Source organism: Geotrypetes seraphini, chromosome 10, assembly GCF_902459505.1.
Source record: "Geotrypetes seraphini chromosome 10, aGeoSer1.1, whole genome shotgun sequence".
Classification (NCBI taxonomy): Eukaryota; Metazoa; Chordata; class Amphibia; order Gymnophiona; family Dermophiidae; genus Geotrypetes; species Geotrypetes seraphini.
Window position 1 is genome coordinate 65594975 of NC_047093.1, and position 23606 is coordinate 65618580.

Sequence of the window (23606 nt, forward strand, 5' to 3'; positions counted from 1 at the left end):
CCCTGCCCCATTCCTGTAATCTCTGCTTTAACTGCTTATAGGAATGGGGCAGGGACAGGAAAAACCTCGCGAAGATGGAACGGAAAAATGAGTCCCCGCTGGGACGGGGTAAAATTTGTCCCCGTGTTATTCTCTACTGGGGAGTTTTAACGCTGTCCCTGCCCCATTCCTGTACGCTCTGCCTTAACTGCACAAACCTCGAACACTTATGATTTTAAAGTGTTTGAGGCTTGTGCAGATGAGGACAGAACTTAGGTATTGGTGGAATGAGGCATTATGACATCACAATCTGAGCTCTAGAATGTTGCTGCTTAGGATTTTAAAGTGTTTGAGGCTTGTGCAGATGAGGACAGAGCTTAGGCATTGGTGGAATGAGGCATTATGACATCACAGTCTGAGCTCTAGAATGTTGCTACTTAGGCTTGTGCAGATGAGGATAGAGCTTAGGTATTGGTGGAATGAGGCATTATGACATCACAATCTGAGCTCTAGAATGTTGCTGCTTAGGATTTTAAAGTGTTTGAGGCTTGTGCAGATGAGGACAGAGCTTAGGCATTGGTGGAATGAGGCATTATGACATCACAGTCTGAGCTCTAGAATGTTGCTACTTAGGCTTGTGCAGATGAGGATAGAGCTTAGGTATTGGTGGAATGAGGCATTATGACATCACAATCTGAGCTCTAGAATGTTGCTGCTTAGGATTTTAAAGTGTTTGAGGCTTGTGCAGATGAGGATGGAGCTTGCAGGAATGGGGCAGGGACAGGAAAAGAACTTACCTGGATGGGAAAATGAGTTCCCGTAGGGAAAAATTTGTCCCCATGTCATTCTCTAACTGTAAGTCTGGAATAAACTTCCTGAATCAGTATGTCATGCTTCATCTCTGGCCCTATTCAAATTGAGGCTTACAACCCACCTTTCTGAGGCTGCTTTTTACTCTAAGGGCTGGATTCTGTATGCTGCGGCCAAAGTTTGCACTTGCAAATGTATGCACATTGTCGATTTCCGTGTGCAATTTAATTAGTTAGCAAGCAAATTGGTAGCAATAATTGCCAATTAAGCAATTATTGACACTAATTAGAATTTACGCACACAACTTTCTAAACGTTTTCTATAAAGTGATGCGTGTAAATTCTAGTGCACGGATCTCAAAAAGGGGCATGGCCAGGGAAGAGCATGAGCGGATTGTGGGCATTCCTAAAAGTTTAGGTGCACTGTTATAGAATACACTCGATCCACTCAGAACTTAGGTGCAGACGTTTAGGCGTGGCTTTCCTTGGCATAAATACCTGCAATTAAACGTGGGTCACATGGACAGGCACTAGGTGTGATTCTACAAACCGTGCTTTTTAACTCCAGAGGCGGCTTATGGAATTGCACTAATTTCCGGCCTTTTGGGGGCTGATATTATAGGCCAGTGGTCCCCAACCCTATCCTGGAGGACCACTAGTCAGTCAGGTTTTCAGGATAGCCCTAATGAATACGCATGGGGCAGATTTGCATGCCTTTCACCTCCATTATGTGCAAATCTCTCTCATGCGTATTCATTAGGGTCATCCCAAAAGCCCGACTGGCTGGTGGTCCTCTAGGACAGGGTTGGGGACCACTGTTTTAGGCAACATATATAGAATTTGGGCCACAACCTCTTATTCATCTGTTTGATACCCATATTGTTTTAATCATTCTCATAATAAATGAAATTCCCTTATTCTTTATTTGGGCCCAGGTTTGCGCATCCTAATTTTGAGTTCAATGATACCGATAATTGGGCATTAACCACCAATTATTGTTGTTAATTGGCACTCATTAATATTTGCGTGTGCATCTGGCTGCGCACTATTCTATAAGGCGATGTGCTTAACTTCCATAACGTGTATCAAACTGGGAAAATCCCTTCTCTTCAGAATCACAGGTCTTTGGAATGACCTTACTACCCCGCTGCGGAACCTGGGCTCCCTCTAATTATTCCGCAAGCAACTGAAAACCTGGCTTTTCACTAAAATGTAATTCTATCCCCCCTTACTCTTCTCTTCTATATATAAGTTCATGTAAACTTTTTTTTTTCCTTCTCTTCCTATATGTAAACCGTGCCGAGCTCCACATCCGTGGAGATGATGCGGTATATAAACTTAAAGTTTAGTTTAGTATCTCAAAAGAGGGCATGGCCATGGAAGGAGCTTGGGTGTGTCTGGATGTTCCAAAAATGTGCATGTGTAGTTATACAATACTGGGTCAGTGCACGTAATGTGGGCACCAGCATGTACCCCAGGTTTCAGCAGGCGTGCATCTGGTGTCCAAAGTTAGGCGTGAGATCCGCGCTTAAGTGCTATTCTACAAAGGGTGCTCAGCCTTTACAGAATAGCGCTTAGCGCCAATATTTTCCAGCACCTAATTTTGAGCATAATTTATAGAATCCGAACCTGTATGCCTAAGAGTCCTATAAACTGATAAGTAATGGTAGCAGCAGTAGCCTTTTTGCTGTCCTAATTTTATCCAGATAGTTAACCAGTTAATGGAGTAAATATTGCTGCCTGCTGGTTAACTCCTGGCTCCAGCTTAGCTCCGCCCCCCAGATCATCCCAGCACTGTTGGGATAGGCCGAGGCATCCTGCCGAGATTTTCAGCTTCATTATCTGCAGTATCGGTAAAGATCCTTTTCTGGGTATTTTCTTTTGCAGATCCAGGTTCTTCCCGAGAGTGGGGAGACTCCTTTATTCAAGCAATTCTTCAAGAACTGGCGTGACAAGGACCAGACAGAAGGGATGGGCATTGCCTATGTCTCAAACCACATCGCCAAGATTGAGAATGTGCCTTTCGACGTGTCCAGTCTCCACTCATCCCCAGCTATGGCTGCTCAGCACGGGATGGTAGATGATGGATCAGGCAAGAAAGAGGTAGCATTCCAAACAAATCTGGCTTTTCAATTAAACAGCTGGGTGATGCTTTATCAAGAAATTCCTGTCAGTCTTAATAATAATAACAGTTTTTTTATATACCGCAGGACCGTGAAGTTCTATGCGGTTTACAAAGATTAAAAGATGGTACAAATTGAATGAACTTAACAGAGGAGAAAGATAGTGGTTAACGGTTCAAGAGAACCGTTATTGAAGAGAATGAATTGAACGGGTCAGCTGTCTAGATACTTCAGGAACAGATATGTTTTTAGGCGTTTCCTAAATTCCCCTTAAGTGGAAGGCGTAAGCAATTGTTCTAGATCTTTACCCCATAATGCTGCTTGGTGTGAGAGACGGTATTGGTGGTATCTTTTGCGTTTACATCCTCTAACTGGGGGGGAAACAAAGTTCAAGTATGTGCTTCTCCTATGTCTGTTGGCTTAAGTCTTAATGATGAGGTGGCTATAAATTTGGGATTCAGATTTTAATGTGGTGGAGCATCCTAATGCCCCATATTCCAGGCTGATATAAAATTAGGTGCTGTCACACTAGACTTCCACAAAAGATAGAGACTACAGTGGAAGCCAACTGTTGATGTTTCCATTGAAGAAACTATGTTGTGACAGCACAATAGTTCTCATTTTTGTTCATAACATAACATGTGAAACTGACAGTTTCTTCATGTATCAGACTGTTAGGTGTCTAGACAGTTATTTGTCAATGGAAAATTACATTATGCATATTATCAGGAGCACATTCATGCAGATGAAGATACTTTCGAGAGTGAGGCCAATGCTGTCAGCATTAGATTTTCAAATAGTGATCCAAAGTCTTGTCATTTCTAAAATAGATTTTCGCAATGCATTGTTCTTATGTATTGTGAAAGCTAGGATACGTGCCTTGCAAGTGATATGGAATACGAATGCAAGGTTAATTACTGGGGTGTCTCATTATGACCATATAACCCCAATACTGAAAAACTTAATTGGTTGCCTATTGAATTCCATATTGAGTACAGAATTTTGACTATAATACATCATGTACTCTATGGAGAGGCACCATGGTATTTCATCCAAGATTCGAGAAAATATATGCCCCAAAAATATATGCCCCCTCAAAAAAATTTGCATGCAAATGATTTGCATGGAGGCCCCTCCCCATGCATCACATGATGCACCAGGTAGGGGCCTAAGGCCCAGTGTTGTTGTGGAGAAGCCGGAGCAGGAGGTGTTTTCAGTACCTCCTGCTCCCAATGCCAAAGGTATGGAGCCTGGAGGGGGAGGGGGCCTGTAGGGGAAGGGGCCTCCGGTGGCAGGAGGGAGTGTGCATTCCTCTTGCCTTTTTTTTTTGGTGGGAGTATTTGTGGACAGGAGGGAGTGAGCATTCCTCCTGCCATTTTCTTTGGGGTGGAAAGGGGAGGTCCTTTATGGCAGGAGGGAGCGGGTATACCTCCTGCCATTTGTTTTAGGTTCGGGTGGGTCGCTGCAATTATCGAGGAAGGGGGGAGGGGTCGCATGATTGTCGGGGGTCGTTGGGGAGGGCCGTCAATGGCAGTGGGGATTTTTTTCAATTTTTTTTATGGGACAGATATTTTGCGTGTGTAATACACGCAAAATATTTGTATCATTGAAAAAAAATCCACCAGGCAGACCTGTCAGTAACACAGTTACCAACAGGTCTACAGCAATCAGGTTTTAGGATCGGTAAAACCCAATGCTAAATAGCCAAGCAATGTAAGTGAATCAGTCGCTTGGCTATTTTGCATGGGGTTTTACTAATTCGCATGGCTGAATCGGAAAATGGGCGATCGAGGGGGGAAAAACACACGGTGGGCTGTTTAGTGAATCGGGTCGGTTAGCAACGATTGTTGCTAAACCTGTGAAAACAGGTTTAGCAACAATTGCTGACTATAGTGAATCTAGCCCTGTGTTCCTTCTCTCTTGCTGCACCATACGCCTGGAACAGACTACTTGAGTCAGTGCGTTAAGTTCCATCTCTGGCAGTATTCAAATCCAGGCAAAAACGCCCACTTTTTCAAGGTTGCTATTAACTCCTAACCCCTACTCGCTTGTAAAGTACCTAAGCTTGAGAAACTCCCTAACCCCCCTACTTGTCCCATTTGCTTGTTGGATTAGATTGCAAGCTTTGCTAAGCAGGGACTGTCTCTTAAAAGTTTTAATGTACATCCAGCAGCGTTACAGAAATAACTAGTCGTAGTAGACGGGGTGAGTATTAGGGAGGCATAAATAGGCAGCTCTAAGCACTGAAGAACCCTTTTCATACACAGGTCTTGTCATGTACCATATTGCTTTCCCTTCAAGCTCTTGTGGGGTGCTTATACTTATAACAGTTCTTTCACTAAGGTTTCCTGGCTGTTCATTTTTCAAGGTTTTTGTCCCCTTCAGGTGTTTGTGAGTTGAGCGTAGAATGGATTTAAGCTGCTGGTGCATGATTATGTAAATCCTTCGACAGCTTGAAGAATTAATTAAAAGCAAATCAATAAAAAAGAACCTTTTGTTGGTTGTTCAGATCAATAAAAAGGACCTTTTGTTGGTTGTTCCTCATTTAATTAACTCCCTGCCTTAGGCCTGAGCTGTCTTTTTACAATAATGATTGCTGCCTGGGTTGCTTTTAAGCAAACAGAAAAAAAAGGCAATTCTATAAATTGGCACCTCAGTCTAGGTGCTCAAATGCCATGCAGTTAGTGACAATTCTATAATGGTATCTTGGTGCCAAGATTCTGTTATAGAATACTAGTAATAGGTAGGCTTTGGCATGCCCATGTAAAGGTATACCCACTTACACCATGTTAATAGCAGACTTAAGTTGGCATGCCAGGGTGCACCAAGTGAGATGCATGGTTGATACTGGAGTATTCTGTAAAGTACATGCCTCACTGGCCTGCTTATGCTTCACCCATGTGTACACCAAGATTCCATTGTAGAATATTAGTATAAGGTCAGCACAGGTGCACCCATGTGTAGGCGCACCCTCTTAACCTTGCCATTGGTAGGCATAAATTGGTGTGCCTAGGAGTGGCAAGTGACATGCAGCACCCCTCCAATGACAGCCGCTGAACTCTCCCCCCACAACGACAACCGTGGGCCCCCGATGACAGCGGCACACTCCGATGACAGCCGCCGAACACCCCCCCCCAAATGACAGCAATTGCCCCTGAAAAATAAGAAAGACAGGAAGGATGCCCACTCCCTTCTGCCTCGGCAACCCTAGTGAATCCGGGCCACCAGGACCCCACACCCCCCACAACTCCCTGACACAAAGGCCCCCTCCCATCACCCCACCAACAAGTATTCAAAGGAAGGCACTGGTGGGCTGGGGGGAGTCATGTCGGAACCTCCCCCAGTTCAAGCATACCCCCTGGTACCTTTTTTAGAAGACCGGCAGGAGGGATGTCTACTCCCTCCTGCCAGCAGGTCTGCCTCTTCAAAATGGTGGGCCTGCCCCTTCCTGGTGCTTCCTGGCATGCACTGAGAGGGGCTTAAGACTCTAATTGGCCCGGATACCTAAGGCTTTTCCCATAGGACCTCATTTGCATGGCAGTCAGAGAATGTATGAATGCACGGGAAAGCATGCGGAGAGCCATTTTGTACATCAGATCGAAAAATTAGGTCAGTCGCTAAACCAGTTTGACTGGTTTAGTGACTATAATTAGACAATCGGAGCATTTAGTGCATCCAAGCTTTAGTTACAGAAGGGCAAATTTAGTGGTACCTTGGATTGCGAGCATAATCCGTTCCAGGAGCATGCTCGTATTCCAAAACGCTCATTTATCAAAGCAAAGTTCCCCATAGAAAATAGTGGCAACACCGACAATTCATTCCAGAACCCGGGGTCTGTACCTGTCAGGTGCCGGGTGCTGCAGTGCCATCTCCTCTGTCCACGTCTTCCGTCCATCATCCGAAGAAGAACCCCACAGTGCCGCTTCGGGGGGGATGCATCTAATGTCCGCCAGCCACTGGAGAACCTCGCAGTGCCGCTTCAGAGGGATGCCTCCTCCATCCGCCGGCCAGCCCTCCACATCGGATGCCTCCCGCATGCTGGAGAGCCCCCACCTGAGCCCACGCAGCCAAGCATGACACGCACAACGCCGATGATTGACGCTGTGTGTGTCACACGCAATGCGCAGGCGGGATGGCACTCAGCCGCGCAGGCCCAGACAGAGGTCCTCCAACCTGCGGAAGGCACCCAACGTGGAAGGCTGGCCGGAAGACGGAAGAGGAATCCCCCAAAGCGGCACTTCCTGGGCTGTAAGTGCTCGTTTATCGGGGCAGTGCTCGGTTTGCGAGTCAAAAGTTTGCTGAGTGTTTTGCTTGTCTTGCATAACACTCGCAAAACGGGTTACTCGCAAACCGAGGTTCCACTGTACAACTCATTTAATGTTTCCCAGCAGATGGCGCTGCAGAGCTATGACTGGCAGTAAACTACAGGTCACCTTGTTTCTGCTTCTTATCATTATTTCTCCTTTTTGTTAGATCTGGCGTATTGAAGGCTCTGCCAAGGTTCCTGTGGATCCTTCCCACTATGGTCAGTTCTATGGAGGGGACAGCTATATTATTTTGTATAATTACAAGCTTGGAGGAAAACAAGGACAAATTATCTACACCTGGTGAGTGGATTTATCAACAGGACAGTTGCCAAAAACAAAGCAAATGATGCAAAAGCTTCCATCTGTAAACTGGGCGAGTGGTAAAGAAAATGGATCATATTGAGCCAGTGATGTGAAGAAACTTTCTTTGGTGGTTCAGAGCATATTGTTCCTTAGTGTTTCGCTTTTTTACTGAGTGTCTGTGGAAATAAAGGTCAATATTAAGGGCTCCTTTTACTAAGCTGCGCTAGCGGTTTTAGCGCGCGCTAAATTGCCTCGCGCGCTAGAAGCTAACGCCTCCCTTGAGCTGGCGCTAATCTGCAGCGTGCGCTAAAAACGCTACCGCGGCTTAGTAAAAGGAGCCCTAGCTTGCAAATGATATTTTTATTGGATTGTATCTATGACAAGCTTTTGAGAGTTATCCTCTCTTTATCATGTCAGAATAACTCTCGAGAGCTTGTCAAAGGTACATTAAATTAATCCAATAAAAAAGGTATCACCTGCAACTTGAATGCTGATCTCTAATTTCTACATACCCAAGTGGACTAACATGGCAGTCACAATACACTGCTCTGTTTTATATTTGATATTCATCACCCATTTCATGGGATTGAAATAGAGAACTTGCATAGTTGTGACATGGTAACTGATGGCAGAAAAAGACTTTCAGACCCATCTGAGCTGGTTGTTAGCAAGGAGATAAGAATAAATCCCTAGAATGGAAATGAGCTGCTGTGACTGCATTCCTAATTTTGTACGCAGACTGTATTTTTTATCCTGCACCTTGGGATCCTGTTGTTTGCAATTCAGAGACTTTTGGGGTCTGGGTTGGTGGGAAGAATAAGAGGGGGAGAGTGTGATTCAAGCAGTGATGATCCTTTTTTGCAGTCCCATATGTTGTTCCCATCCCAGGTGGCATTTGGATGGTAGGGGTCCTACACTGGCCCTTGGTTGGAGGGGCAACTTTCCAAAAAGTTCCAAAAAGTTTTATGGGAGATACCCTCCCATAAAAAGCAGCATGGAGGGTATCTCCAAATCCATGCTGCTTTTTATGGGAGCAGCTTCTGAAGTAGTTACAGCCTTTCTTACCTATGCCTGAGTGCCTTATTTTCATGGCTTCCGTCGGTTCCGCTGGTCCCATCAGATATGTGATCCAAATCCAGGTTCTCTATCTTGTAACCAGAGCTCTATAGGACTAGAGAATGACACAGGGACGGCCACCCGTGGGGTGGGGACAGGGACAGAGCCTGCGGGGATGGGGACAGACTTTGTCCCCATGTCATTCTCTAAAAACTTAAGACTAGTATTGATATGTAAAACAGACAATTGGTAACTGAATTCAATGATTAAATAAAAACTTCAGAAGCTGCTTTTGAATTTCAATGCTTGTACTGTTAAATGACATCATTTGTGTCTTGTCTGCCATCTGCAACGTCCTTCCATCATGTGCCCAGTTGCTCAAACATCTTACTGTTACCGCAACAGATTCATCCATCGTTGCTGGCATCAAGGATCATTTCTAACATTTAATAGACACTTATTTTCCTGTTCATTCACTATACAGTTTAGGTTCTCTACATCCATGTCTGAAAGACAATTCAATTACCTTCCCAGATGATGTAAAAACGTAGGCAACTGAATCTTTGAGAAGGTTGTACCAAAACCAGACAGAAATGGAAGGCTCTATTTGTGATGTATAAACAGTTGTACAGAATATTGTCCCTTTTTATACTTTAATAAAAAGATATACCATATACACTCAACTATAAGATGAGATTTTTGGGCCAAAAAAATGGCCCCCAAATGGGGGTCTCATCTTATATTCAACCCATCCCCTCCCAAACTTATTGCAGGCCTCTGCCGGGTCTGCCGTATGACCTGGTGGGCCGAGACAAGAGGGATGCTTCCTGTCTCCTGTTTCGGCCAACTCTGACAATTTTTTAACTTCCCTCTCGCCTCCCCCCATGTACTTTTTTGAATCCCTGGTGGTTCAGCGGCGTACTGGACAGGAGCGAGTTTTCTGCGCTCCTGCCCCATGCTGAGAGCCCCTCTGAATGGCTGCTGCAAGTTCATGTGAGCCAACGGGGTACCAGGCAGGAGTGAGCTTTTTGCGCTCCTGCCAGGCACTGAGCAGCTCGCTGAATGGCTGCCACCAGTTCTGGTGGGACTTGTGAGAACTGGTGACAGCCATTCAGGGAGCAGCTCAGGGCTGGACTGGTGTGCAGAAAGCTTGCTCCATACCTGGTACACCACTGGGCTGCGAGAACTTGAGGCCGCCATTCAGGGAGGGGTTCAGCGCAGGGAAGGAGCACAGGAAGCTCACTCCTGCCTAGTACAACCCTGGACCACCAGGGATTCAAAAAGGTATGTGGGGGAAAGGGAGGGAGATAAAAATATTGTCAGAGTCGGCTGGGACAGGAGATGGGAGGGATCCCTCCTGTCCCGGCCTACCACTGGACTACCAGGTCATATGGCAGGCTCGGTGCAGAGCCTGGCAGGGAGGGGGGACAGGGTGGAGAGCCTGACAGGGCAGGGTGTGAGAGGGGCTGGGTGCATAGCCTGGCAGGGAGTGAAGGGTGCTGGGTGCTGGGAAAAGGGGTACCTCGACTTATATTGAGATCGTCTTATATTTGAGTATTTATGGTAAATTCATATGTGTTTGAGGCTTGTGAAAATGAGGACAGAGTCTGTTATATTCGAGTATTTATGGTAAATTCATATGTGTTTTGAGGCTTGTGGAAATGAGGACAAAGTCTGTTGGGTCAGGGCGGAGACAGGGACAGAGCTTGTGGGGACACGGTGGGGATGGGGACAAACTTTGTCCCTGTGTTATTCTCTATATAGGACCTTAAAGTAATGTATGTGAGAGGAAGGGAGGGACAGGGAAGCTACTGCCTTGAAGTGTTGCTAATAGTGCGCTTTCTTCCTTGTGGAAAGTGGAAAGGACAGTTACTAAAAGATTGTTTTCTCGCCAGGCACGTGCCTGCAGACTGTTTAGCTGCACAGAGAGAAGGCAGCAGCTGAATGCAGCTCTAGAAAAGAATAGACCGTGTTGCAGCTGAGATTTTTGGTTTGCCGTTGCCTTCTGAGACTTGGAGGGTTAAGTGACATGGCCAAGGCCAGAAGGAGCTGAATATAATATTTCCCAGTGCAGCAAAATGCCAACAACAACAAACTGTTACTCTGGGAGCACCTGGGTTACCAGAAAACTTGGGTTACGTGACCAGTGTTCTGCTATTTCTTTCTCATTCAGTTAGAGGGAGACTTAGTTACAATACACAAACACATCAGTACGAAATGAATCATTCACTGGATGTCTTTTTTTATTTTAACTTCTTACCAAGCTTTATGGCATTTGACCAGTAAATCAAGCTCAGCATCCACTACTGAGAGGATAGAAGCTATTCTTCTTTTTAAATTTATTTATTTATAATTTTATACATTATTCCCAAGCATAAACATCTTGTACAGTAAGATTGTTTTGAATACAAATAAAGAAAAAGAAAACAAATTACAATACAATATAGAAGATATTAAATATCATAACATCTTCTCCTTATAAAGACAATCTCTAGTCCACAATAATTGGATCCTAGACTTCAATAGGGTGGATTAAAACAAAAGAATCATAAGATTAATCTTATACTTAAGAAAATCTAAATGGATGAAATCGCGGGGAGCTAATCATGTATTGCTGTTGTTACTTCTATTTTTTCACCTTTCTCGAGACGTTTCAATGCCACAAATTTGGTTAGGTGTGTCGGATCAAAGAAGACATATTTATCAGAACCATAAAGCTATTCTTCAAAAGATCCAGGCATGTTTCTTCTCATTTTCTGCCGAGATCTGTGCTATATCCGGAATATTCTGCTGCTTCAGACAGTTTTCTTCTGTTAATCGCTTTTGCTTTTTCTGGGTCATTCCGCGTCAATTGGTCCAGTGCTCCCCCACCCAACCATCGCAGAAATGGATGACATTTCTTTTCAGGAGAGGATCACCAGAGTTTTAGGACATGATCTCAACTAGGTCCAGAGTTAAGGGTCCCTTTACTTGGGCCGCTTTTATGTATCCGCAGAAGATGTCGAGTGGGGACCCTCCTTGAAATTGGACCAGTTGATGTGATCTGAGTATCTCTTCATCTCATTATATTTAAATCTGTGCGGTCTGTGGTTTCATTTCAGTTTATTCATTTTTAACCCACTTATTACAACAATGTTTATTTATTTATTCAATTTTTCTATACTGTTCTCCCAAGGGAGCTCAGAACAGTTTACATTAATTTATTCAGGTACTCAAGTATTTTTCCCTGTCTGTCCTGGCGGGCTCACAATCTATCTAATGTACCTGGGGCAAGGGGGAGATTAAGTGTCTTGCCCAGGGTCACAAGGAGCAGCGTGGGGTTGAACCCACAACCTCAGGGTGCTGAGGGTGTAGCTTTAACCACTGCGCCACACTAGACAGCTTAATCAAATATTCATAGTACATAATATAGACAATGGGAAGCATGAGGGGGTCCATAAGAAACAAGGCCAAAGACATAAGTCAGGACCAAGGGTGGTGGGTGAATAGGGGTGGGTTAAAATATGAAAAGTTGACAATAGATGTTCTGTAAATTATATTGTTGAATTGTCAATAGTGAGATGTTATACTAAATAATATAGACAAAGCCAGATTTGCCCTTGAATCAGAGTTGACTTCTAATGACCATATGCTGAGGCTTTCTTGGCACAATACAGGTGTGGTTTGCCGTTGCCCTCTGAGACATGGAGGGTTAAGTGACACGGCCAAGGCCAGAAGGAGCTGCTGTGGGATTTGAACCTGGGTTTTCTTGTTCCCAGTCAGCTGCTCTAACCTTGAGGTTACTCCTCTGCTCCAATATAGACAAATAGTACAATACAAATAAAACCTGTACATGAATAGTAAAATACAGAGGGCTTTATAGTCTGCTCACAGTGGTCAAAGGTTTTTAAGCCGCAGACTGCCGTGCACTGATTTAAGACCGAATATTCAATGACAGGCTATGTCCAGGCTCTGGCACTGAATATTTGAGTAAGTGCAGTCACCCGGAGGTTATCCAGGAACTGACCGATATTAAGACTGGGGCTGATAAGATTGAGACAGCCTTTTTTGCTGTCCTAAACTTATCCACTAACTTAACTGGTTAGCGGTCTGAATATCACCGCTAACTGTTTAAGTGCTGGCTCTGCCCTGACACTGGTTGAAGAGTATCTCTGAGGTCACAAGCAATATTCAGCATCATTACCCATTTATTCGCAGTGGCCAGTTCAGCAGGGTTTAACTGGGCAGGAACCTCTTCTACCTGGTTAACCCCTTTTGAATATTGAGTCAGAACATACTATCCGCTATAATAAAACCCTTATCGCGCATGCGCACTTCAATCTCCGTGCCTCTGTGCTTCCTTGCTCATGCATGCTCAGTAGAAGGAACCAGCGGCGGTTTCCCCATCACCCTCCCTCGGCGCCACTGACTCCTACTGTGAATACGGAAGCACGGACGCATGGAGGTGACCACCATGGCAGTGACACCCCCTCCTGCCCTCACTCTGTCTAACAGGAGCAAGACGAGCACAAAAATAACAGGGAAGCAGGCATACCGACGCTCAGCATCCAGACTGTGGTTGGCGGTTGTTAGGCTGGGGTCGTTGGAAACGACTAGCAGGAGGTAAAAGGAATGATTTAAGGGTAGGTGGGAGAAGGGGGCTGGAGCTGAAGCGTCTCAGCGCATGAGAAAGAAAGACACAAAGTGGGCAGGGAGAGAGACAGAAAGAAAGAAAGACAGACAGCGGGCAGGGAGAGAGACAGACAGAAAGACAGACGGGGGGCCAGGGAGGGAGACAGAAAGAAAGAAAGATAGACAGACAATGGGCAAGGAGAGAGACAGAAAGAAAGACAGACAGCGGGCAGGGAGAGAGACAAACAGAAAGAAAGACAGACAGACAGCAGGCAGGGAAACAGACAGAAAGAAAGAAAGACAGGCAGCGGGCAAGGAGAGAGACAGACAGAAAGAAAGACAGACAGGGGCCAGGGAGACAGACAGAAAGCAAGACAGAGGGCAGGGAGACAGACAGAAAGACAGACAGACAGGGGGCAGGGAGAGAGACAGACAGAAAGAAAGATAGACAGACAGCAGGCAGGGAAACAGACCAGACAGAAAGAAAGACAGCGGGCAGGGAGAGAGACAGACAGAAAGAAAGGCAGACAGACAGCAGGCAGGGAAACAGACAGACAGAAAGAAAGACAGACAGCGGGCAGGAAGAGAGACAGATAGAAAGAAAGACAGACAGCTGGCAGGGAGAGAGACAGACAGAAAGAAAAACTGACAGGAGGCCAGGGAGAGAGACAGAAAGACAGACAGACAGAGGGCAGGGAGACAGACAGACAGGGGTAGGGAGAGAGACAGAAAAAAAGACAGACAGGGGGCCATGGAGAGAGACAGAAAGAAAGAAAGATAGACAGCGGGCAGGGAGAGAGACAGACAGAAAGAAAGACAGACAGCAGGCAGGGAGAGACACAGAAAGAAAGACAGACAGACATGGGTCCAGGGAGAGAGACAGAAAGAAAGAAAAACAGACAAACATGGGGCCAGGGAGAGAGACAGAAAGAAAGAAAAAAAAGATAGACGGGGCAGGGAGAGAAAAAGAAAGAAAGAAAGAAAAACGGTTCATAGTCGCGTGTGAGACACCAGCGTGCCAACAATGGAGGGCAGACAATTCAGCGCGAGACACCAGCGCGCCGCGGGAAAACCTAGTTTTAAAGAGATCCGAAGCGGGGTGTGAGTGGGGAACCCCCCCCCCCACTTTACTGCATAGTGTTCACGCTGCTGTCGGGGGGGAGTTTGAAGGGTTGGAATCCTCCATTATAGAGAAAACGGAACTTTTTCTGATTTTTTTCGGGAAAAGTTCCATTTTCCCTATAATGTGGGGTTGCACCCCCCCGCCCCCCTCTAATGGCAGCATGAACACTATGCAGTAAATTGGGAGGGTTCCCTCCTACACCCCCCCCCCCCGTCGGAGTTCTTTAAAACTAAGTTTTCCTGCGGCGCGCTTGTGTCTTGCGCCGAATTGTCAGCGCTCGATTGTCGGCGCACTGGTGTCTGGTGCGCGATTGTCCCATCACCAGATAAACAGCGGGAGGGAGAGAGACAGAAAGAAAGGAAGAAAGACAGGGGCAGGGAGAGAGATAGAAAGAAAGACAGACAGACATATAATCTAGCATCCGTTAATCTAACGGGCATAAACACTAGTGTATTATATAATACAGTGCAATGCTGCTCCTTGTGACCCTGGGCAAGTCACTTAATCTCCCCATTGCCCCAGGTACATTAGATAGATTGTGAGCCCACTAGGACAAACAGGGAAAAATGATTGAGTACCTAAATAAATTAATTCATGTAAACCGTTCTGTGAGAACGGAATAGAAAATTGAATGAATGAATGAATGAATAAATAAATAAAATCTTTACAATAATGTTAAAATTCATATTATATTAACTAATGGCTGGAAACATATCATGTACGATATAGAGCTTCTGAAAATGCAATAGTGTTAAAGTGGTTGTAGATGGAGTGGGAATCTGTTTTCTGCTGTAAAGGCAAGATTCCTGATTTTAGGAGCCAAAATGGAAAACGCTCATTAGCAAGTATTGTTTATTGTTTATTTTAATTATTTGATTAAACGCCTTATCGATTCTACAAAGCGTTGTACAGAGTAAAAAAAATTTTTCCTTTAGACAAACAATATTACAATTAATACATACTTTTTTTTTTTTTTAAAAAAAAAGAAAACTATAGACGAACTATAATACATACAAAGTTGTTGTGGACGAACGAACAAAAGACACACAAGGTAAAGAGGGGAGAAATACAATAGTTATAGTAAATGGAAGAGACATTAATGGAAAAAACAAAAGGGCAGGGAGATTAATTAAAAAAAGTAAAAAAGAGATTAAAATTAAGACGTCAGTTAAAATTGAATTTAAGATAAAGTAAAACTTCAGTTAAAAGCATCTTTAAATAGGAAGCATTTTAATTTGCTTTTGAATGATGTTAGATTATTTTCCATTTTTAAATACAACGGAAGAGAATTCCAAATCGTTGGGGCTGTTACCGAAAAAATGGTAGTACGACGTGTGCCAATCATCTTCAATGAAGGGATATTAAGGTTAGATTGGGTTATGGATCTCAAAGATCTTGGTGGGTCATAAGGGATCAATAATCTATCAAGTAAATAGTTTTCTATTGTATTTTAAAAGCAGAACACTCAAATCTTGTTATCTAGACCAGTGATTCCCAACCCTGTCCTGGAGGAACACCAGGCCAATCGGGTTTTCAGGCTAGCCCTAATGAATATACATGAGAGATATTTGCATATAATGGAAGTGATAGGCATGCAAATCTGCTCTATGCATATTCATTAGGGCTAGCCTGAAAACCCAATTGGCCTGGTGGTCCCCCAGGACAGGGTTGGGAACCACTGATCTAGACCATACCATGAGTATTATTATTATTTATTTATATGCTGCCATACCGGGGAGGTTCTGAGTGGCTCACAGCATAAGAAAAAACAATGCATACATACATTTCCAGTAAAAATCTCAGTACAATACGATAAAAGGCAGTGCATACATTTCAACAAAATTGATCAAGATAAAAATGTAAACCATATGGATAAGAAACATAAAGAATAAATGAAAGTGGTTAAAATGAGAGCAAATGTAAAAACATTACGATGTCAGCCTATTAAATAATTGAGTCTTTAATAGTTTCCTAAAATCTAAATAATAAGAAGCTTCTACCATCATTTTTCCGAGCCATGTATCCATTTTCATGACCTGAAAGGAGAAAGTTTTCTCCAGGAACCTCTTGTAGCAGCAAGATTTTATAGAAGGATAAGTAAATAGAAACATAGAAACATAGAAATAGACGGCAGATAAGGGCCACAGCCCATCTAGTCTGCCTACCTTAATGTCCCTCCCCTACCTTTGCCCTGTGAAAAGATCCCATGTGCCGATCCCATTTGGCCTTAAAATGGCTTCACTCTCCTTGTATTCTTATTAAAATGACTCCAAGAAAAATGAGAAAGGAGATAACCTGGTGACAGACCAAATACTACTTTGTAACAGATACAAGAAAATTTGAACACTCTAGATTCCACCAGTAGCCAGTGCAACTTGTGATAGAACAGAGTGATATGCTCCTATTTTTTTAAACCGAAGATAAGGCGAACAGCAGTGTTCTGGACTGCCCTTAATCTCTTAAGAATTTTCAAATAAGACCCTATATATACAATATTACAGTAGTCCAGTAAACTTAAGAGGGAAGATTGCACTAGCAGCCGAAATATTCACCAAAATATTTCTATGGTTTGCTATGATATTTCCTGTGCTTTTTGGAGGGGAGGGAGAAACAGGTGTTTCTTAGACTTAGTGAATCTGTTCTCATCTTAATGTTACAGACATTGACATAATTCTGAAAATGCACCCACTATTTTCCAAATGATTTATCAAGAAGGTTTAAATAGAAATATTGTTAACTAAAGCCCCAAAACCTCAGCGAAGGCTCACATCCTTGACATTTAGGAATTCCTCCCACCCCCACCCCCTTGTATTTGATGGATTTTCCATGACCTCATTAAGCCTAAATCAAGATTTGCAGTTTCATTGGGAATGTTGTCTTTTCTCTTTTCAGGCAGGGTGTTGATTCCACCCGAGATGAAATAACTACTTCTGCGTTCCTGAGTACTCAGCTGGATGAGAAACTGGGTGGGGGACCTGTGCAGGTAAAGTCTACTAACTAATCTAACCAGAGATAACTGAACAAAAGGCAGCATGACACAGATTTTCCTACTCAGGTCCAGAAACAGGTTCTGTGTTATAACTACTTCCTTGTTGTTGTTGTGTTATAAGGGACATTAACAGAGATCCTTGATTTTACAACTGATTACAGATGAATCTGAGGGTAAGGTACACTGAGTAAAAGTCCATAAAAGAGTCTGTGGCTATTCAGGGCTGTCACAAACACTGAGCACGTAAGGTGGGAGTGGCAGCACCATAATAGTTTATATTTTACTAGTCTTTAAGCCCGTTATATTAATGGGTGCTAGAATAGATGTGTATGTCTGTCTTTCTTTCTCTCTCTCTCTCTCCTTGGCCGCTTTTTTTTAGCACAACCCTTCTCCTAAAGCAGCCCCCTTTCCCTCTCTCCCTGGCCCCCTGTTGTGCTATGCCTGTCTGCTCTGTAGAAGAACCCAGCAAACAACACTCAAAATGACTGAAGGATGACAGTTCCTCCCCCTACCCTAAACCCACCAGCTCCCCAAAACCCAACCCACTCCACCCACCGCCAACCCAACCCCCTCTCTTACTCCCCAATACCAACTTTCGCCCCATCCCACCTAGGGAGACGGAGCGACGGAGTCACTAATGATGTGAGCAGGGCCCTCATCTCCCCCCCCCCCCCGCTGTCCCCCCCATGAAACCACCCCCCGGTGCAAGATGAAAAAGTCCATCCATACTTAACCCAACCAAGCATTCCACATACTCATTCACAGTCAGCTGCATGTCTGTCCATCGGCAGGGGGAGAGAGGGAGGAGGAACTCCAAACCACTGAATATCTACAAAGGGCTACCAAATCCACCACCGACACACATCCCCTCCCCCAAATAACAAAATAACATGCTCACCCAAACAGGCACTCTCTCTCACACTATATCACTTAGGCAAGAATGGACATTGTTGTGGAAAAGGTGTCTCTCTTGGTATATGTAAAATAACAACAACAGAGGAAAGGGTGAAGGGGAAGTTCTGGAAGCTAAATTTTGGTTTTTAGATCGAAAATTGAAATCTAGTCCCTCCAGAATAGCATTCTCAGGAAGATTTAGCACGGCCGTTTCATCACTGAATTGGCCACCCTAAGTTTGACCACTGGGGGGGGGGTCATCATTATGCAATGACTGACTGCCTCCCCGGTGGGGCTGTGAGCGCACTCTCTGCAGCTTCCCTAGCACCAGCTGAGCCAGGGAATAAAACACCTAACGTGGAAATCAAACAGAGGTCCAACAGACCGGTCTCTCCTCTTCTGCTTCCCCAACTCCCTCTCAGTCCAGTGCGTCTCTCCCCGTCCCCTCCCTGTGCGCGCACGCTTGCTCTCAGGCCTCCCCACCATCCTAATGTCAAACTCATACCTGAGGCCGCCCACCACCACTTCTGCAGCTCACTCGCGCTTCGATACCACGTCCCCTCTGACGCGGCCCGCCTCGGCGGAAACAGGAAGTGGTGGTGGGGGGAGGGCTGGATGCTGGATAATCGGGGGAAACAACGGTAAAGAGGAGGGAGGCTGCGGTGACAGGTAAGCTGATCAGGTACAATCTTCAGCGACTCAAAGCCCTCCTTCTGGCAGCTGCCGCCAGCGCCGCGAGAGGGAGCGGGGCCTGGGCGGGTTGGGTGCGGCGGGGGAGGACCCGACTGCCCCAGCTGAGTTGCCATGTGTGACGTAGGTGACGTAGCACTCATGCTGGCACATCCCGACAGAAAAGGGATCAGGGAACACACGGCACGAGTGCGCATGCACGCTTAGCATTTTATTATTATAGATGGTTTATTAGGATATTCGATACTGCCTTATTTTTATTGAATTCTTTATTAATTTTAAAAACCAACACAAAGTGCAATAGAATATACGTCCAGTTGGTACAATAGACAGGACATCTGTCTATCAAATAATAATATAAATACATATCACCCCCCCCACCCTCCTTGGATGTGTATGAAACTCATTCAGAAATTAAAGGCTTATATAAAATTTCACTAATGGACCCCAGGTCTCTATAAATTTATTATAGTGCCCTAATTGTTCCGAGTTCATGCGCTCTTTCCTATAAAATTGGCACAGGGTTTCCCACCAAAAGTTATGATTATGTCTGTCCCAATTTTTCCAATATTTTGTAATTAGCTGTATGGCAACTCCTGTCATAATAAGAAGTAACCTATTTTAAGTTGCATTAATTGGACTTTTATGGCTCCTTTTACTAAGGTGTGCTAGCGTTTTTATAAGCTCGGTGCTGGCGTTAAGGTCTGGCGCTTTAGCGGTTTGATGCGTGTAATAGCATGCGCTAAACCGCCGGCTGTGCTAGCCGCTACCGCCTCCTCTTGAGCAGGTGGTAGTTTTCCGGCTAGTGCAGAGGTTAGTGCGTGATTAAAAGTTGCGCGTGATAAAGCCGCTAATTTCGTAAAAGGAGCCCTATGTCATAAGACAACGGAATCTGAGCTTCCCATATCATGTTGATTTTACCCCATATAGACTTCCAAAAATTAAGTATCAAGGGACAATAGAACAACAGATGATCCAGTGTCCCTATTTCAAAATGACAATGCCAGCATCTATTAGACTTTGAACTATCTAACTTTTGCAAATGAACAGGGGTCCAGAAAATTCTATACAACAGAAAAAAACAAGTTTGTCGATACTGCCTTATTGTATAGAGATATCAAGGCGGTATACAAGATTAAAACAATGTAGTTTGAAAGGAAATCCATAAAAAATAGGAAAGAACAGGCATCCAAGGTTTACAAACAAACTCAATTAAAACCAAATTTAAAAAAACATAAAATAAAAGTTTCCTAAAACTAAAAAAATATTCAAAAATAATTTTAATTCGATATAGAGAGCCGAAATTGACTTCTTTATGCTCTTTCTGGTCCCTGAGCACACTAGCCCAAAAGGGAAAGGGGAAGAGAGCCAAAAGTAACACTTCTTCTGGGCACCATTTTGTCCATGGACTACTGTGATGTGCTGTGTTTTTTTGTTTTTTTTTGCAGCTTTATGATTTTCACTCTCAGTCTATGATTTTCACTCTCAGCTCTATGATTTTCATTTTAAGCCTTTGGTTTTCACCCTCAGTCTTCAAGGGCCACCGACGGGCCAAATTGTCAGCATATTCCCAATGAATATGCATGAGAAATTTGAATGCACAAATCTTTCTCGTTCATATTTATTAGGGGTATCCTGAAAAACGAACCCATCAATGGTCTTTGAGGACTGGAAGTAAAGATCATTGGTTGAAGCATTTCTTTTCATATTATAATATAATTAAGAAACAGTTCAGCAAGCAATGTGTAATAATTCCTCATATAGGGTAATTTTAAAAGGTATTTCCATGGGAAAAATGATGTTTAATATGCACAAATAATTTTTGATAAAATTGCTTTCCCAGAAATGCATGTACGTTTATTTGAAGTGGAGGGGTTTAGCTTTTACTTGCATACTTTATAAAATATTTACTTATGCACAGAAAGTAAGCTGGGAAATTTTTCAGAGTAGAGGTAAATACTTGCATATAAATTCCCTGGGGTAATTTTTTTAAGGAAAGGATGTGCACATTTTCCCTTTCAAAATTAGTATAACTTGTGCATACATCTGATGCACAAGTTAACCTGGTTGTTTAAAATTACCCTTTTTGCAGCCAAACGTAATTAAAAGAAAGAATGGTAAATCCACTGTCTCCCTTTGTGCCCCTGCAGAGCTGTGGCAGTCTATCAAGATTGCAGGTATTTTTGCATGTCTGGATGAGTATCTCTGACCCCTGAAACCTAGTCTTGCTTGTAGTGTCGTGGTGGAAGAGAAGTTTTAGGGCTAGATGCACTAAAGTCAGTGATTGTTGCTAAACATGTTTTCACAGCTTTAGCGACGATCGCTTTTACCGAGCTGATGCACAGAACGGCCCGCTGCGTGTTTTTCTCCTCGATCGCCCATTTTCTGATCCAGCCATGCAAATGAGCTAAAACCTCATGCAAAGTAGCCAAGCGATTAATGCACTAACATCGCTTGGCTATTCCAAAAAAATGGGGGTTTAGCGATCGGAAAAACCGACTAATCTAGACTGGTACTGACAGGTCTGCCTGGTTTTTTTTTTTTCAAAAATATCTGACAAATTAAAAGAAAAAGAAAAAAGGTCCCCTACCACCGATGATGGCCCTCCCCAATGACCCCTGCCAAATGTGGCACGAAAGAAAATTGGCAGGAGGGTACCCACTCCCTCCTGCCATGCAGAAAAACCCCATACTCTGGCCCTCCTGCGTCAAGCACTGCCGAGCCACTGTCCCCCCAAACCCACTCCCTCCTGCCACTGGATGCTCCCCCACCTCCCCAATTGACTTGACCAATTGACTTGGCCAATCAGGGCTTTAGGCTCCTCCCTCAGTATCTTGGATACAGAGGGAGGTGCCCAAGGCCTAATTGGCTCAGATGCCTAAGGCCCCACTCTTTGGAGGGGCCTTAGGTATCTGAACTAATCAGGGCCTTTGGCCCCTCCCCATGCATCACATGATACACCGGGGAGGGGAAGGCCCATCATTTAGGACTGGCGGCCCAAAGCAGGAGCCTCAGAGCAGGCTTCCTGCTTCCAACTTTTTAAAAAGGTACGGGGGGAATTTAGGGGGTGGGGGGCATCCCTCATGCCATTTTTTGGAGTTTCTGGGGGGGACGGTGTCTTGGGGGTGCCTGGCGCAGGGAGGTTAATGGCACGAGAGTGTTCTGCATAGCAGGAGGGAGTGAGCATCCCTCCTGCCTATTTTTGGGGAAATGGAGGTAATTTTTTCGGGGGAGTCGGTGGTGCGGGAGAGAGGGGGGGTCAGCGCGAGGGGGGCTTTTTTTTTTTTTAATTAAATGGAGCAGATTGTTTGTGTGTAACACACACACACACAACATCTGTGCCATTAAAAAAAATGAAACCCTAACAGCAGTGACAGGAGGCTGCTTCCCTTGTCACTACTGTTGGGACTCTGTGCATGTGTCGTTCGCTCACTGAGCGATTGATCGGTCGTATTTGCATGCAAATGATTTGCACCTCTGTGCAAATCATTTGCATGCAAATTTGATAGCGCATTAATCATTGCTCAAGAATCGGCCAACAGCGATCCATTCGGTATCTTTAGTGCATCTAGCTCTTAGTGCCATGCAATTTGACACGTTAACAGATCCATTCCACCCCCCCCCCCCACAAACACACCCTCTCTGAAGCAAAATAAGCTGTTTGGCTTTAGTAAGACAACCCTGTCTCACTACAGGGTTTTTATCTCCTTGATGTAGTCCTAGAGTTAAACTGTAAAGCACAGGTTCAAAGCCTGAGATCCTTAATTAGGAAAACTCAATTGAATGGGAGATGGTTACAGAGCTGAACAACCTCACAGTGCCTGCACTATGAGAAACCACAACTGGCACCCCCTCTCCCATCTGCCCTGGCACAATATAACAGCATGCCATCATCCCACCTTGGCTGTCCTTTTCCCCATATCCACTGCTACTGATCTTAATCTGTCCCATTCAAGTTTAACACTTGATTGGAGAGTGTTCAGAGACTTATTTCCTCATCACTGAGAATCACTATTGTGTTTTCTTGACGCCAGAAGTTTACAGTGTGCCCACAGAGATCATAGACTATCTCCAGGTGGTAGATTTCTGATAAGGGTTGGAATAATAGCTTTTGTATACCATTTCCGCTTGACGATAGAGTCAGCCTAAATGCTTGAGACTTATGTAAACATTCCACACCTTTCTTAGAAAATCTGTAGGATATAAAGTTTGTGAAGTGACAAAAGGTATGGCATTCAGGTAGCTCTGTTTGATGTAAGTATTATGGAGAATGGGCTTCAAAGAGCCCAAGTGGCTGTGGAGTCTACGTGTGCGTTTACCCTGGCCCTTCTAGCCAGCTTTCAAAGGACGTGTTTGTGTGCAGGCTAAATTTTTATGCAAAATATTGTACGTGGATTTAAAAATAAGTAGATCCATTGGAAGAGTCCTTTAAACAGATATTTATTAAGGAACTACACTTAAAATCAACAATAGCTCGACATGGCAATTGTGATAGAGACCAATTTACTTGCACTGTTTACTCAGGCAAATGGCTTAGAAAATTGCCACTAAATAATAAAAATGACAAAATCAGATTGTTCTAGTGCAGAGATATGGCTCAAGCGGTGAGAACTTCAGATTGCAAGTTTATTTATCATTTGTTACCCTGCCCACTGGGAAGACCTTATGAACAGCTTATAAGAATTCTAAAATAGAGTACAGTCAAAATTAGTGAGGAAAAAG

General features: G+C 44.1%; 1 protein-coding gene across 3 annotated transcripts in view; it reads left to right on the forward strand.

The window, feature by feature from the left end:
• The window catches only part of GSN (gelsolin), a 91949-nt gene that overhangs the window by 54004 nt on the left and 14339 nt on the right, over window positions 1-23606 (forward strand). For 2 of the 3 annotated variants that reach the window (XM_033960770.1, XM_033960768.1), the window contains exons 9-12: window positions 2676-2891; window positions 7385-7518; window positions 17204-17294; window positions 21035-21061. In XM_033960770.1, the coding sequence (XP_033816661.1) occupies window positions 2676-2891; window positions 7385-7518; window positions 17204-17294; window positions 21035-21061 (468 nt within the window). The remainder of the gene's footprint in view (window positions 1-2675; window positions 2892-7384; window positions 7519-17203; window positions 17295-21034; window positions 21062-23606) is intronic. The other variant, XM_033960769.1, reaches the window with a different exon arrangement.